The sequence below is a fragment of the Drosophila hydei genome, unplaced genomic scaffold, assembly GCF_003285905.1.
Source record: "Drosophila hydei strain 15085-1641.00,03,60 unplaced genomic scaffold, DhydRS2 tig00000383-arrow-arrow-pilon, whole genome shotgun sequence".
In the NCBI taxonomy this organism is placed as follows: domain Eukaryota; kingdom Metazoa; phylum Arthropoda; class Insecta; order Diptera; family Drosophilidae; genus Drosophila; species Drosophila hydei.
Genome location: NW_022045721.1, coordinates 190,394 through 206,722, shown reverse-complemented (window position 1 = coordinate 206,722; position 16,329 = coordinate 190,394). Strand labels below are relative to the sequence as shown.

General features: G+C 38.5%; 1 protein-coding gene across 4 annotated transcripts in view; it reads left to right on the top strand.

Annotated features, from left to right (window-relative positions):
* Window positions 1-14,291, top strand: part of LOC111597433 (inositol hexakisphosphate and diphosphoinositol-pentakisphosphate kinase) — a 28,891-nt gene extending 14,600 nt beyond the window's left edge. For 2 of the 4 annotated variants that reach the window (XM_030224192.1, XM_030224191.1), the window contains exons 8-14: window positions 3,220-4,240; window positions 4,294-4,582; window positions 9,115-10,575; window positions 11,226-11,660; window positions 12,514-12,598; window positions 12,666-12,888; window positions 13,261-14,291. In XM_030224192.1, coding sequence (XP_030080052.1) covers window positions 3,220-4,240; window positions 4,294-4,582; window positions 9,115-10,575; window positions 11,226-11,660; window positions 12,514-12,598; window positions 12,666-12,888; window positions 13,261-14,196 — 4,450 coding nt within the window. In that variant the 3' untranslated portion in view covers window positions 14,197-14,291. The remainder of the gene's footprint in view (window positions 1-3,219; window positions 4,241-4,293; window positions 4,583-9,114; window positions 10,576-11,225; window positions 11,661-12,513; window positions 12,599-12,665; window positions 12,889-13,260) is intronic. The other 2 variants (XM_030224193.1, XM_030224194.1) reach the window with 2 other exon arrangements.
* Window positions 14,292-16,329: the final 2,038 nt, after the last annotated feature.

Sequence of the window (16,329 nt, the reverse complement as noted above, 5' to 3'; positions counted from 1 at the left end):
AAATAAACATAAATATATATATATTACAACATAAATATATATATTACATGTAGATAGATGCAGTCCGGAGTAGACGAAAATATGGGAGAGATTGAATATCTATTGATTTCTCATTATATATTGAATTATTAGTATGTATACACTTGACTGTGGTGTTGTTCAGTTATGTATTGATCTTCACTCTTTAAAGCTAGGGTTCTTATACCCTGAGTCATGCGTATTTCCTACCTTAAATCTAGTATGTTCATGTCTGAACATTCTGCGGGGGGCCAAATATGAATATGGGAAATCGGGGTATATTGGTTTTGTGCAAATGTATGTAACAGGCTGAAGGAGGCGTTGTAGACCCCATAAAGTATATATATTCTTGATCAGGACGACAAGCCGAGTCGATTGAGCCCTGTCCGTCCGTCTGTCCGTATGTGTGAACGCGTGGATTTCAGCATCTATACGAGCTAGAGACTTGAAATTTTTTATGTAGGTCGGTATATAGCACGCGCGTATCGAGTTTGTTTCAAATATTCGATAACTATTCGCATTTAATTGTTATCGAATAAAAACTGTATTGAAATGAAGTTAATAAATTATATCTCGGACGCCTTAAGAGCTAGAGCCTCCAAATTTTGTATTAAGTTTTATGTATATTTTATGCAATTTTGATTTTTGTTGGATTTTGGATACCGGCTCCAAATTCCCCCAAATTCTTAAAATTTAAGTTTAGTTGGAACTAGGGCCATTATGTGAAGGCGTTTGCATCTCAACCAAGCCAATAGGATATGTAGATCATATGCTGAAAATTTCATTAAAATCCATTAAGTAAAACAGAAGTTATTAAACAAAACGTTTGGCCAATTTGTAAAAGCACATGTCAGCAGCGCCACGCGCACGCATTTTTCCTATGCGTGTGCACACATACATTCAAATGCGTGTATTCTTTTCTATTTCAAGAATTGAAATTGCGATTGAATTGTGCTGAATTATTAGCTGCTACTTATGTTCAAATTTGCAACAGACCGCGAAAGAAGGACAGTGGCTGCGTTGGTAGAGGCGCCGCTCGCATGCAGTTTGGTCCGGGTTCGAGACCAGTGGAGATGAAATGTTTTTTATTGTTTTATTTTTTTTTTTAGTTATGAAGTGGCGGTGTTGGTAGAGTTTGTGCACGTTGCGCAAATAATCTGGGTTCGAATCCTGGTCTCGCAATGTCGATTTTTATTTGAATACTCGATACAAACTACGGAAAATATTTAAAAACTCAGAGGACTGGGATCAGGGTATCTCCTAGTCGGGCACCCCGACTAGAGCTTTCTTACTTGTTTAATTATGAAGTGGCGGTGTTGGTAGAGTTGGTGCACGTTGCGCAAATAATCCGGGTTCGAAACCTGGTTTTGCAATGTCGATTTTTATTTGAATACTCGATACAAACTACGGAAAATATTTAAAAACTCAGAGGACTGGGATCAGGGTATCTCCTAGTCGGGCACCCCGACTAGAGCTTTCTTACTTGTTTTCATTTGGACTGCTGCTGACGGTCTCTTTATTATTTGCATCTTCGTGAAGCAAATTGTTTGACAAAAACGGCATATTTTGTAGCTCGTTATCTTTGCTTCCATTGACGTATGGACGGCAGTCTTTTCTACTAAGTCTATTGAGTTATATAGTTGCTCAATAAACTCCAGCACATTGTCTAATTACTGAATTTGTCTAGCCTTTTTTACATGTTGCTCGTAAAGTTGTAGGACTTCCGTAGAGAATCGACGCAACAGAGTTTGAGTGAATGGAACGTCAGCTTCATTACCAAATTGACAATTTTCCTTTGATAATGAAAAAATATATTCTGTTGCTGTGTCCAAGAACTTGTGGATACTGCCTTCATCATTGTTCTTCAGCAGTTCTTTGTGCGCTTTGCGCTTATTTTCGTAGCGCTTACCTATTAGTTCCCACGCTCAGATATAGCTAGCAGACTAGCCAATTAATAAATGGCCTACGACCATTTTGGCTTTGCCTTTGAGGCATGATTTCAGGTAGTTCAGCTTCCTTGTGTCGCTGATATCTTTCCTATTTTAAATCACCAAGGAGAATAGTTCGAAGAACGTTGGCCACTCTTTGGGACTTCCATTAAAGTGAGGAAGATCCACTTTCGGTAGCTCTGGAACGTCTTCTTTTATATTTTGCAAGTCACTTACTCTTCTGCTTAGTTTTCTTGTGAATATGCTGGCATTGCATTCCAGCTCATCGATCTCATCGATATCAAAAGAAAATTTTCCCTCTAAATCCGAAAGCGCTGACTGGACTTTGTTCCACAGGAAAATAAACTTGTCTTTATAGTGAAGGATTTCTTCCTGGATGCTGAGCTCTAGGTTGGCATACACTTCTTGCATGTGTTTTCTTACTTTTAAAGCTCTTCTGTCCACACGGTCTATCATCACATCCATTGGGCTCGTGCTACTTTGAGAAAATATTTCCTGCTGCCTGTGTTATGCCTTGGATGTCTTTGGTTGGATGGATGCTGTTTGGTCGGTGTCTATAACGTGGTCAGCAAATTTGAATCTCGTTAAAGACTCTTCGTTGCTCCTGATGTTGTCCGTTATGCCATCATATATTTCTTCCTTAAAATATTGATGATCGACGGCACCAATTTGAATCAGCGTTAGATTTTGGCAGTAAATTCTTCCGTTAATTTATCAAGGTCTGATAAAGCATCCTTGTTCGCGATGCTCTGGCGGATGTTATCATAAATCTCTGATGGCTTTTTGAGCAACTCCAGAGTTTTTGTTTGTTTTATTTTTGTGTAAATTTGTTCCTTGATCCGTTGGAGGTGTTTTTGTATTGATCGCCTGGTTGAACATGCTGTGCTTCTACTCACAGCTTGAATTGGTAAGCCAAAGAAAATTATTTAAACAATTTATCACTTAACTTTTACGTTTATCACAAAACGTAGCCTTTTAGATTGGATCGAGGGATCTTGTAATACATTGTCATGTTGTTCAGTATTTTATTATCCAGAAGACCATGTATAGATCTAAATTATTTTGAGCTTGGGTTTTTATACCCTGACTCATGCGTATTCCATTCCTTAAATCTATCATGTTCATGACTGAACAATTACATTATATTGTATTTAGATATGCAGAACTAGATAATTAATTAGTGATACGAACATATGCAGCAACAGCTGTTAAAAATACTAACAGTAAGCCCTTAATTTTATGTTCGGTGTAGAGCCAAGGGTCGATTGCATGAGCTAATGCAAAATGATCGGGAATTCACGCAGGAGGATCGAGAGTTGATTAATCCATGCAATAGCAAATCGATAACACAAGCTTTGGATTTTGTGAAGAATCCGGTGGACTGTTGTCATCATGTGCATTTGCTGATACGCGAATTGTTGCACGTAATCAGCATCAAGAAAGACGATCCAAAGACAAAGGATGCAATACTTTATCACGGAGAAACCTGGGACTTAATGCGCTGCCGCTGGGAGAAGATAGAGAAGGACTTTAGCACCAAATCAAAACTATTCGATATTTCAAAAATTCCAGATATTTACGATTGCATCAAGTATGACTTGCAGCATAATCAGCATACACTGCAATATGATCAGGCCGAGGAGCTATATATCTATGCTAAGAATCTGGCAGACATTGTTATACCGCAGGAATACGGACTGACTCCCCAAGAAAAATTGGCTATTGGTCAAGGCATTTGCTCACCGTTGCTGCGCAAAATCAAAGGCGATCTGCAACGTAACATTGACGAGATTGAGGATGAGTTCATGAATCGATTGAATCCCCATTACAGTCATGGTGTGGCTAGCCCGCAGCGTCACGTGCGCACTCGCCTCTATTTCACCAGTGAGTCGCATGTCCATTCCCTGTTAACGGTGCTGCGCTACGGCGGATTGCTGAACGTTGTTACGGACGAACAATGGCGTCGTGCTATGGATTATATATCTATGGTCTCGGAGCTCAATTATATGTCACAAATTGTTATAATGCTGTATGAGGATCCGACAAAAGATCCCACCTCTGAGGAGCGCTTTCATGTCGAGCTTCACTTCAGTCCGGGCGTCAATTGTTGTGTACAAAAGAATTTGCCTCCGGGTCCCGGCTTTCGTCCACACTCCCATGGAGACAACTCCTGTAATGTGAGCGTGCAGTCGAACGAGGAATCAAATCCATCACGCATCGAGGAAGAAAATGATACAGTTTCTGGAGATGAACAACAGGGCAAAAAGCGCAGTGTACGAATTTTCTTAAATATTAAAAACAAAACAATTGATTGTTCCTATTTCAGTGCCCGTTACGAAGCTCAGCTAATTCATTTGGGTTTAATCGGCTGGATTTGCGTTCCAAACAGGGCAAGTCGAAGCCCATTCCAATTGGCGCTCATCACACGGTCAGCGGGCATGAGGCAATGGACCTGGCCAAGCGCCTAAATGAAGAGCTTGCCTCGCAGCAGCAACATCATCAGCAACTGCGACCCATTAGTCCCGATATACGAGCCGTGAGTCCAGACTGCGAGCCGCGCTCGCGCAGCTTTGAGCAGCGTGGATCGCCGTCGGCCAATCGCGGCAAGGAGGCGGGTATGTATGTGGGCAGCCGTACCGTCTGCAATACAATCAACTATAAATTGCTTTCTGGCCACTGCCTCATTGCTCAGTTACCATTTGGCCTAATTGGCCAGCTTTTTGTTCCACTTGAATTTCAATCCTTATTTCAATATTCGTATTACCTTTTTTTTTTCATTCTAATTATCTTATTTTTTCGTTTTTTAAAATTAATTTTATTTATTTCATATTTTTTTTATATTAATTTTCAATTGGCGTTGTTATTGCACTGACCAAAAATCAATTGACTATATCAACTAACCTGACTATTTGTCAACGTTATTTGTCCTCTAACCAGTTGGTTAGATAAAATTTTCAAAAATGAATGTGTTGATTATATGTTTAATATGTTGTTCTCCTCTGCATGGCAATTGTGCGCGTGTTTTACAACCTTTCGGTTTTTAAACAATGCCCATAACAAAAAGAAAGAACCTTTCCAAAAAGAAACATAAAATCCAGCAGGAGTTGGTTGTGTTTAGAAAATGTCAATCAATGTAACTTTGTTTCGTTACTCCAATGTTAATAGCCTGTGTCCCTTAGGCGCCCGTTCATTCTAAAACATATGTATATATAATATATAGAATATATTATTAATCTATTGATTTGCTATTTATCTCATGTACTACCAACTGCAGAATGGTTTGCCACGCCCCTAATTGGACAATATATATATATTATATATATAATTATATATATAATTGGACAATATATATATTTTATATATATATATAAAATATATATATTGTCCAATTAGGGGCGTGGCAAACTATTCTGCAGTTGGTAGTACCCGACTGCAACGCTCTTAATTATACTGATTATAGTAATTGATTTGATGAAAATCTACTTAGTTATTAATAAACTCGCATTTTGTAAGAGCCTAACCATAAGAAATAAGTATTTTGTATTACCGTATTACAATATCACATACGAATTCTCATGCCTCTTTTCTGAATGCACCGAGTGACATAAAATATTGAATTATAATTTTTTTATATTTTTATACCCTGATCCCATTGAAAATGGAAAATCAGGGTATAATGGTTTTGTGCAAATGTATGTAACAGGCAGAAGGAGGCGTGGCAGACCCCATAAAGTATATATATTCTTGATCAGGACGACAAGCCGAGACGATTGAGCCCTGTCCGTCTGTCTGTCTGTCCGTCTGTCCGTATGTGTGTACGCGTGGATCTCAGCAGCTATAAGAGCTAGAGACTTGAAAGGTCCGTGTATAGCACGCGCAGGTCAATTTTGTTTCAAATATTCGATAATTATTCGCATTTAATTGTTATCGAATAAAAGCATTATTGAAATGCAGTAAATAAATTATATCTCGAACTCTTAAGAGCTAGAGCCTCCAAATTTTGTATTTAGTCTTATGTATATTTTATGCAATTTTGATTTTTGTTGGATTTTGGATGCCGGCTCCAAATTCCCCCAAATTCTTAGAATTTAAGTTTAGTTGGAACTAGGGCCATCATGTAAAGGGGTTTGCATCTCAACCAAGCCAATAGGATAGGATATGTAGATCATATGCTGAAAATTTCATTAAAATCCATTAAGTAAAACAGAAGTTATTAAACAAAACGTTTGGCCAATTTGCAAAAGCACATGTCAGCAGCGCCACGCGCACGCATTTTTCCTATGCGTGTGCACACATACATTCAAATGCGTGTATTCTTTTCTATTCCAAGAATTGAAATTGCGATTGAATTGTGCTGTGTTATTAGCTGCTACTTATGTTCAAATTTGCAATAGCTCGCGTAAGAAGGGCAGTGGCTGCGTTGGTAGAGGCGCCGCTCGTATGCAGCTCGGTCCGGATTCGAGACCAGTGGATATGAGACGTTTTTTATTGTTTTATTTTTTGTTAGTTATGAAGTGGCGGTGTTGGTAGAGTTTGTGTACGTTGCGCAAATAATCTGGGTTCGAAACCTGGTCTTGCAATGTCGATTTTTATTTGTTTTCTTTTTTTTTTTAATACTCGATACAAACTACGGAAAATATTAAAAAACTCAAAGGACTGGGATCAGGGTATCTCCTAGTCGGGCACCTCGACTAGAGCTTTCTTACTTGTTTTATTGTATATTTATGTTATGACATTGATTGTTTTTACTGTTTTTATTGCGGTCAATACACTTGGCAATGATTTCAATGTATCTGTTTAATTCTATCACACATTTTTTAAAGCATCACACAATGAAAAACCAGATATCAAGAAAACTGAACCCAATATATTTTATTATCATTTTTTCCACACAAGCAAAACTATTGTCAATTTTAAAGAAAAAAAAAAAACAAATCAAACACATTTCAGGCAGAAATTATAATAAAGGCTAAAATATCGTTTCTAACTCCAGTTATTACTTGAGCTCTCTCTCTATTTATTTCTCTTTCTCTCTCTTTCTCACACACTCCTCTATCACTATTTTTAATCGACTTGTATGTGGGGTGGGGGGAAGGGTGGGTTTAAGCTCCAGAGACGGAGATATCAGCTGTTTTGGGGGGAATCAATGAAAATCAATAGGCATCTGGCCGCGGAATCCCGTGTACTTGGCAATGCAGCCAATCTGAGTTGATTAATATTCACTCTTAGCGACATACTTAGCAAACCTATCAAGAGCCCGTAAAAGTATTTCCCGTCTTGTAATATCTAACCGTTTTTATATATCGAACGGTTGAGTACCAGAAAATGATGACACGCGCACAACATTACCTGGCGCCCAACAGTTGTTGATTTGTGGGAACTGTTAGTGTAGATACCTCTCTCCTTCTCCCGCCATTTTCCTCTGTATATGAGCATGGCTGTGACAAAGACAGAAGAAATATGTATATATATATTATCCTCTTGCTTTTGTCAAAGACAAGCTAATCCCTCTCACAATCTCTGACTCTGTATATATTAGTCTTTCATAACCTAGTTCGTTATACCTATAGTATTACTCGCCTGTGTCTGTTTTGTTGCGCCTGTCTCGCTATCTCGCGCAGTCTGTCTCTTACTTGATCTGTTTCCGTCAATCCTTTTCCATATACATATGTATGTATTGATTGTTGGGAATATATGTGTTGGTTCCATTTAATTGCCACATTCTTAAGCAATGAATGTACTATATTATCTGTTGTTGTTGCCGTTGTTCCTTATTTGTTTGTGTGCTTGACTAATTGTTCGTTCGTTCGTTTGCTGTGTGCACAAATATCCAAAACAGACTAACTCTTATTTATGCCTCCAAGCCTAACTCGACATTAACTCACAACTAATAGGACTTATTTTTGAACAATCGCCGGCTGCTGTTGCTCTACGCCGTCGATGCTCCGTATGCATTTCAATTTATATTTTGCAAGGCATCTGCAAAGCATTAAAAAGTAAAAAATACAATACTAATATCCTAAAACAAATCAACGTTTGTCCAATCAATTTTTATTTTTACAATATTTCAAATACTTTAAATCATAAGAAACAAAGAAAGAAAGCATTAGCTGGAAGAGCTCGAATACGAGATACTGTGTTCGATCTGCGTTTTTTAATATATTTTCGATTGTACTCGGTTGAAAACACTTTCGAATATCAGGAATTAAATTATACCTCTATTTTGGAGCTAGAGTCTCGGTTAGGTAGCCAAGCTAGCAGACCCCAAATTAACGAAATTTTTAAAATGACAATTTAGTTTCAAATAAAGCCAATTTGTGAAAGAGTTTGCATATTTCATGAACTCTTAAATATTGAATATTTTTATTTAAATCCATTATGGAACACTTAATTTATTAAAAAAACGCTTGGCCAATTGGTAAAGCACGTGGCAAGCAGCGAAGGCGTATGCATTTTTGCCATACATTCATTTCGTGTGACCGAGGACTTTTGAGTTCAACCTGAGCGCGTTGCCAAGGTGATTTTGATTTGAGTCTTGGTGTCCTAATGGTTTTATTATTTTTTTTAGTGAGAATTGAAAAATATTTATAAATGTATGCTATATGCTAGCTATGGAGTATATTTGAAAAGGTAGATTGGACGAGGCTTCTAGTGGGGTACTGCCGAATAGAGCTCTCTTGTTTGTTTATTGCCAAGTAGAATAATACTATCATCAACGCTCTTACTTAACACATGGTTAAATTACAGATTTTTATATTAAGAGAAAATAAATAAATACATACATGTATGTTACATATTAAAATATATATACATGCTTGCAGGTGTTTTTTGTTTTCGGCATGCCGAATAGATTGCATTCCTCTTGTTCTAATTCTAATTTGATTATTTCGGCTAATTAGTTTTATGTTTATATATATTCTACGACCAAATACACGAACACACATACGTATATACACATACGCACACACACGCATATATATATATATATATATATATATATATATATATATATATATATATATATATATATATATATATATACATAACCATACCCACGAACGCGCGTTTCCTTAAACAAATATCGAACAAAACAAAATTTCTATGTTTCCTCTATTGCCCCACTCTGTGCGCTACTAATTTCTTGCAGCAACCTTTCATGAGATTGTCAGTGCACGTGTCGGCATGAGTGCGGGCGTGGCTAGCGGCAGCAGTAGCAATCGTAGTGTCAAACAATTACGCGTAACAGACAGATTGTCGTTTTTTAAAATCGACTGCTCGACTAATGAATTGCCGCTATCGGACATAGATTTTTCATTGACGCCGGGCACACCGCAGTGTGTGAACATGAATTCTGGAAACAATCGAACGCACAAGCGTCACAATTTACTAAGCATGCGTCGCATGGTTAGTGGCGAGGAGTCCGAATTTGAAGGTCTGAACTTGCCGCAAATTTCACCACTGGCAACAAACGAGAGGCCACTGAGCTGCAATTGCAATTATAGCAATAATTTTAATTCGCTGACCGCAGCGCAGCCGCATGCACATGCTAAGAGTCTGATGCAGCTGGCTATAGCTAAGACTTTGGCTGCCTGCATCAGCAGTAGCACAAGCAGCAACTATAGACAACCCACGACTTCTGCTGCGGCGGATGATTTTCAGCTATCAAGGTCGGCACCTGCGGTGCTGCTAAGCAGCGTATTTCAGCAGAGCCTCATTAGTGATGGTAGCTTGCGGCCGGTAGCCGACCATGGCACTAACTCACCCACAGCCTCCACGCTGCGTCTGTGTATGGATATGGAGACGCACCATCGCCAATTGGAACGGGGTCAGAGGAAGGCTACAAGCCATTCATGTGGTCAGCTTTCCGTATTGTTGGCACCGGTCTTGCCCGATAATCCATTTCAATTTAGTTTTGCGCATGAACCAACTGGGAATAGTTTTGTCAGTTCATTTGCACCCATTGCAGAACATGTCACGCCCATTGCCACGCACACAGTCAGTCAGACAGTTATTGAGCCGCAGCTATCTTATAATATACCCATCGTGCTGATAACAGTAGCAGTTACAGTAACAACAGCAAATACGGCCATGACAGCGACAACAAACAGACAAATGACTGCAGCAGCAGTAGTGATAACAACAGCAACAACAACCATTACAACAATCAGTTTACCTAATAATACAACAATGTCTTCTTATCAATCCATTACTAATCAATTGAAACCAATCGATTCCCTCTCAATTGACGCACTACAACAACCACACAACACCACAAACACAAACATCCACACAACCGCAATCGTGACGTACACAACTACAATAAACAACATCACAACAATGCCCCCGTCTTGTTGTACCAATACAATCGTCACAGATACCAACGCTACGGTCTCGGTATCGGCATCGGTATCATCGGCCAATTCGTCTACATCGTCGCGTCGCCAAAGACACAGTATTGCCGGCCAGATGTCCTATATGAAAATGTTGGGTTTCGGTGGTTTTAGCAAAAAGATGGCAGCCAGCGCGAATAGCCTTTTCAGTACGGCAGTTATAAGCGGCAGCTCATCTGCGCCAAATCTGCGCGATATGATACCGGTATCATCATCCGGTGAGTATACGAAGACACATACACACCCATTAATATACGCCCACACACCCATAAAATGTACTATAGATCTTTGTTCCAAATCATGTTATTTAAATTCTAACAAAATAAAAAGCAAGGCAAAAATATTTTATTTCGTTTAAAAAATAGTACATCTGATTGTACTATAGATCTGTAATTGAAAGTCTAATTTTCCTGTTCTGTTAAAGTGGACCGAAGAGAGTCATGATTAAAGCGTTGTATTCTTTTTTTAATTATATACAATCCATTAGAAAACAATTAGTCTCAGGCTTGAGTGCATATATTTAGATATAAGAAGAGATTAGATAAACGATCATTTTTTTTAGTTAATGGTGGAGTCATCATATTAAGCACATTGTAAAGTAAAACAGCGAATAAATTGTACAAAAACTATTCAATGTGAATTTTATAATTAATTAATTCGTATAGAGATTTCATTATCATAATGCACATATAAACACACAGGTACACTTTTTCTCTGAGATATAATATATACATATATATATGTATATGTATATATATGATATATTCGTTTGACTCCATTCCTCCTGTTCACTCTTCAAATACTACATTGCATATAAAACCGAAAGTATGAAATGTTTAATTGGTTTACATATGTGCCATGCATTTAGGATTTGGAGATGTACCACCGATTCGGCCCCTGGAGACACTGCATAATGCTCTATCGCTTCGTAAGTTGGACAGCTTCCTGCAGGATATGGTCTTGGCACAAATCTTTAAGACGCCAACAGGGTCACCGCCACGCATCCCCGAGGAAGGTGCCGGCAGTAATTCAGCATCGCTTTTAACCCCTGATATTGGTCAGCATGTGTCGGCATCTATGCCATCGGACTCCATGGCAGCCTTCTCTTCAATGATAGACCCAAGAGATGCTATCGTGTCCACGACAAAATTAAAAGTGAGAGGTCAGACCGTTGAAATTCCCGGAAAATGCGACCAGTCTAACATTAGCGATCCAAATGAGGATCAAACACAATCACAGTCGTCGGATTTCGAAGATGCCAACGATGTGGTCATGAAGCATATATTACCGGAAGCAAAACAGCGTAAGTTTTGTAAGCGTAAATCACGAACTAGTTGGCGCAACTGATATCGCTGTTTGAATCAATGATGAGCATGCTTAAAGGATTCTCGTTAATATTTTAAGCAATGCGTTTCAGTTTCATGCTGTATTTATACTTACACATTTTTCATACCTACAATTATTTCGCATTTCGAAGTATCTATAAGTTGGAAGTCTTTTCTGATTGTAATGATAAAAGTGTTAATTTGTTTCTGATTTTTTTCTTTTCTTTTTTTGTTTTGTTTTTACTTGTTTATTTTATCTTCCAGTGGAATAAACCATTGCATGATTGTTCGTTGAGTATGGTTTGACTGCTTTATCAACAGATATTTAATCGTAGATATCTTAAATATAATCCTGCTGCGGTGTAACCCAAAACTATTTGTATATGACTGTAGAATAACAATTTGATTTTGCCAGTTTTTAATTTGCAAACTATTTCAGTAATTGTAATTTATTAAATTGAGAGCTACATGGAAAAATAAAGATTGGATTGTTCATCCTTGTTCATCCTTTGCTTAAACTTTGTATTATTGCACGCTTCACTGGCACTGTTACTCTCTCTCTCTCTCTCTCTCTCTCTCTCTCTCTCTCTCTCTCTCTCTCTCTCTCTCTATTTCTCTGCTCGTATACTTTTCTTTATCGTTTGCTCTGATGTGTGAAAGCATTATGAAAGTGAAAGTTTTAAAAGTTTGCTCTCCTACGCACTGAGCGTCTCCGACTTATGCGTGCAATCTCTTGCAGTTGTTTTCACCCTTCCTTGTCTTAACACTCTTTACTTAAAAAACTAACAACTTAAACAATTGAACAAACCACACCAACGAATTGCAAACAAGTTTGGGAACAACGACCACAGGAAAAGAAGTTGACTTCAGTCCGGCAAAAGAACAGAGAGCAAGAAGATACGGATCAGATCAAGAGGTGTGTGTGATGCTCTCTTTTAAACTTATACATATATCTAATTTTTATGCTTTTATAATATTTTAAGAAATTTGGATATTCTTTTGCATGAGCCAAATGTGCAGCGCTGCTTTGAGCCCATGAAGCAAGACACACTCCCGCTAACCAGCACCATAGCCGGCATCTATGATGCAGTCTACGATGATACAGAACTGAACAGCGCCTGCTTAACTCCTGTTTGCTTTGGCATTGATAACGAAATGGACTTGAGTATGGTGGCTAACAAAGGTTCCATGACACTTTCCGTGGATGTGAGTCAGAGTCTGTGATAGTCACATTCTTATATCATAATTTGATCTGCAAATTTAAATAAGAAAGTAATTTATGTACATGTATGCAGGACAGAATGATTCAAACAGAAACTTTCGCAGGTTCCGGATATCTCCCAGTGGGGCACTCTACAGCACTCTTAATTTGTATGCTCATTCATAAAATTTAAGAGTATATAGGTGCTGTACACTACTAGTACAAAAGACATCAAATTTATAATATATACTCGTGTTGACTTAAGATAGTGGACATATGGGATATGGGGGCGTGTCAAATTGGAGAAAACCATATCTTCTAAAGCGTTGGAACTGACAGCGTTTAGACCGTGACTTCTTTCTTCTCTGTACTTTTAGGGTTTTGAGGATGATGAGGAAACAACACTGTCGGTAACAAAGATGCCTTCGTTGCCTGTTGATTTAGAACCCAAATTGGAGATGTGCTACTGCTGTCCGACGCATGCTGTTGCACCACCGGATGTGGCCATGGATGATCCTATGTATTGCTTTTCAATGCCCGTTCACGTTACCCAGGCATCATCTGACCACAATTGGTTAAGCGTACGACGTGCTCAAGACTCGATTTCGCCTCGCGTACAGGAGCAAATTAATTTGTTTGAAGGCGTTTCCACCAGTGTGGAGGCTAGTGTATTGCATGCGTCCATCAACCTGCCGGCAGCGGCACAACAGCTGCGTCAGGATGCGCGATTACGTAAGTTTGAAAATTTAACGCAGTCCACGTCCAATTCGAATTTCCCGTTTGAGAGTAACACATTAAAGCGTGTGCCGCTGGTCAATACCAAGGATGATTATGCGAATGTTTCGCATACACAAAGCTGCATTAATTTGAAAAGCAGCGGTGCTGTCGGTTCCATCGCTGCTTCCCTAATTTACGGCTCCCCGCAGCATCAACGTGATGGCACACTCTTAAGAGGACAACAGAAAATAACTACAACTGCCTGTTATAGAGCTGGCCCGGCCAATTATAACCGGTTGCCTAATGCACTATCCGTTTGCTGTTCGCTGGGATTGGACGCTAGCTGCAGCAAATCAACGCCAACTTCCTCGGTGACAATGGCGGCACCACATCCAGGTGCTTTAATTGTTAAGGAGCGCTTTATTGAACCACCTAAACTAGGTACTATGCGTGGTTATCACGCCAAAACGCAGTCCATGGACGCTGACTTTCTGTTTAACGAGTTTTTATTGCTGCCGGCGATTTTACCGCCAATCGATGTGGCACAGCCCAAGGAGCAGGAGCTGAAGACGCCCAGAGAATCATCGCATTACTAATCAAACTATCTATATCTCTAACTATATTATAAAATTTCTGTTGCGATTGCATTACTATTTGAGAAACTCAAATAAATAATTAACTATTTTCTTGTCCCAACACCTGTCTAATGAATCATTGAGCTGAGTTGTGGTTAATTTGTCAATATCGTTTTGCAATTTGAAAATTTTGATTTAACATAAACGTATAGAATAATTGTTCATATTCATATAAGTTTGGTTGAGGCTTTTTCACAAACTACTTCAGCGTAATATTTAGGTTATAATTGTATTTCGAGCATGTTCCGCTTAGAAGTGTTTTTATACTGTTGAAAATGGTAAATCAGGGTATAATGGTTTTGTGCAACTGTATGTAACAGACAGAAGGAGGCGTAGCAGACCTCATAAAGTATATATTCTTGATCAGACGTCTGCCTGTCTGTCCGTTCTTCTGTCTGTCCGTGTGTGTGAACGCGTCGATATCAGCATCTTAAGAGCTATAGCCTCTAAATGTTGTATTTAGTTTTATGTATATTTTGTGCAATTTTGATTTTTTTTGAATATTGGATACCGGCTCCAAATTCCCCCAAATTCTTAAAATTTAAGTTCAGTGGGGAATAAGGCCACTATGTGAAGGCATCTCTACCAAGCCGAGAGAATATGTAGATCATATGCTAAAAATGTAGTTAAAATCCATTAAATAAAACAGAAGTTATTTAACAAAACGTTTGGCCAATTTGCACAAGCAGCGTCAAGCGCACGCATTCATTCAAATGCGTGTATTTTCTATTCGAAGAATCGAAATTGCGATTGAATTGTGCTCAATTATTAGCTGCTACTTCTAATTTACAACTCTTACTACAAGCAGTGCATTGGCTGCGTTGGTAGAGGCGGCGCTCGTATTCAGTTATTCCTTGGTTCGATCGTGGCTGCTATGGGACATTTATTATTTTTTAATTATGAAGGGGCGGTGTTGGTAGAATTGATGCGCGTAACGTAGAAATCGTGAGTTCAATGTTTTGTTTTTTTTGAATACTCGATACAAACTACGGAAAGCTCCTAGTTGGGCACCCCGACTAGAGCTTTCTTACATGTTTCTCTTTCTCAATATAAATAGGCCAATTCCAACTGGTTTTATTTTCATTCGAATTATTAATTTTGTTCAGTCTTGTATTCTCCGGCTCGATATTCTTATTTGAGATATCTACAGTTCTAAAGAAATATGAGGAAAAATAAATATATTAGGTTATACTACTGATTATAATCATATTAATCACTTGATGGTGTGGTTTTGCGGCTTGAGACATAACTATGGATTGAGCCATTGGAGCACTGATAATGACAGGTTGCTCAGCCTAGACCCCGAAATTGTGGGTGATGGACGAATCTGTGTGGGAGGGACGAAGTCAGAATGCGTGACAAGCCGGTTTTTATTTTAGAGAGACGTCTACGTTTTCACTTGTCCGCTATATGGTAACTATATTTTGTAGACGCATACATTTACCTCGATCCACATTCGATTGCAAATTTCAATTTGTATTCGTATTGTACATGCTCGTTACTGTATTCTAAATTGCGTATGCAAGGCATGCGGCCACACAGCCAACTTCACACATTGAAAAATGGCCGTTATTATATACATACACAAGATAGGAATGGAAATACTAGTACGAGTAATGAGGGGCAACCTTCCCTGTCACGTTGATGGCGTGACTACGATAGCTCCGTAGCTTGCCGCAATCAAAGTCTTAACTTCTCAGTAACCCACTATTTTTTTTACCAATGCAAATACACAGATACAAGATAAGACTAAAGCTTTGTTTAGAAGTTATTAAAGTACACATATATATTATCTAGTACAAACATCTTAGCTGGGCAGTGGATTTAGCTATCCAATTTGGTGAAAGACATGATTTTTATTATACCCAGAACCTATCGAAAATGTTTATATTTGAGACCAGAGAACGAGAGTATACAAAAACAAATTGAGCATAACGGGACTTATATGAAAATCGACCATTCCGATTGAGTGATCAAATCACACTGATGTTAAGGTCATATATTTTTGTAATCATGATTCTCAAACCCAACAAGTCAGAGAGCTGCAGATTGTCATATCGTCCCATTAGTTTGCTGGTGATATTCTCTAAAGTA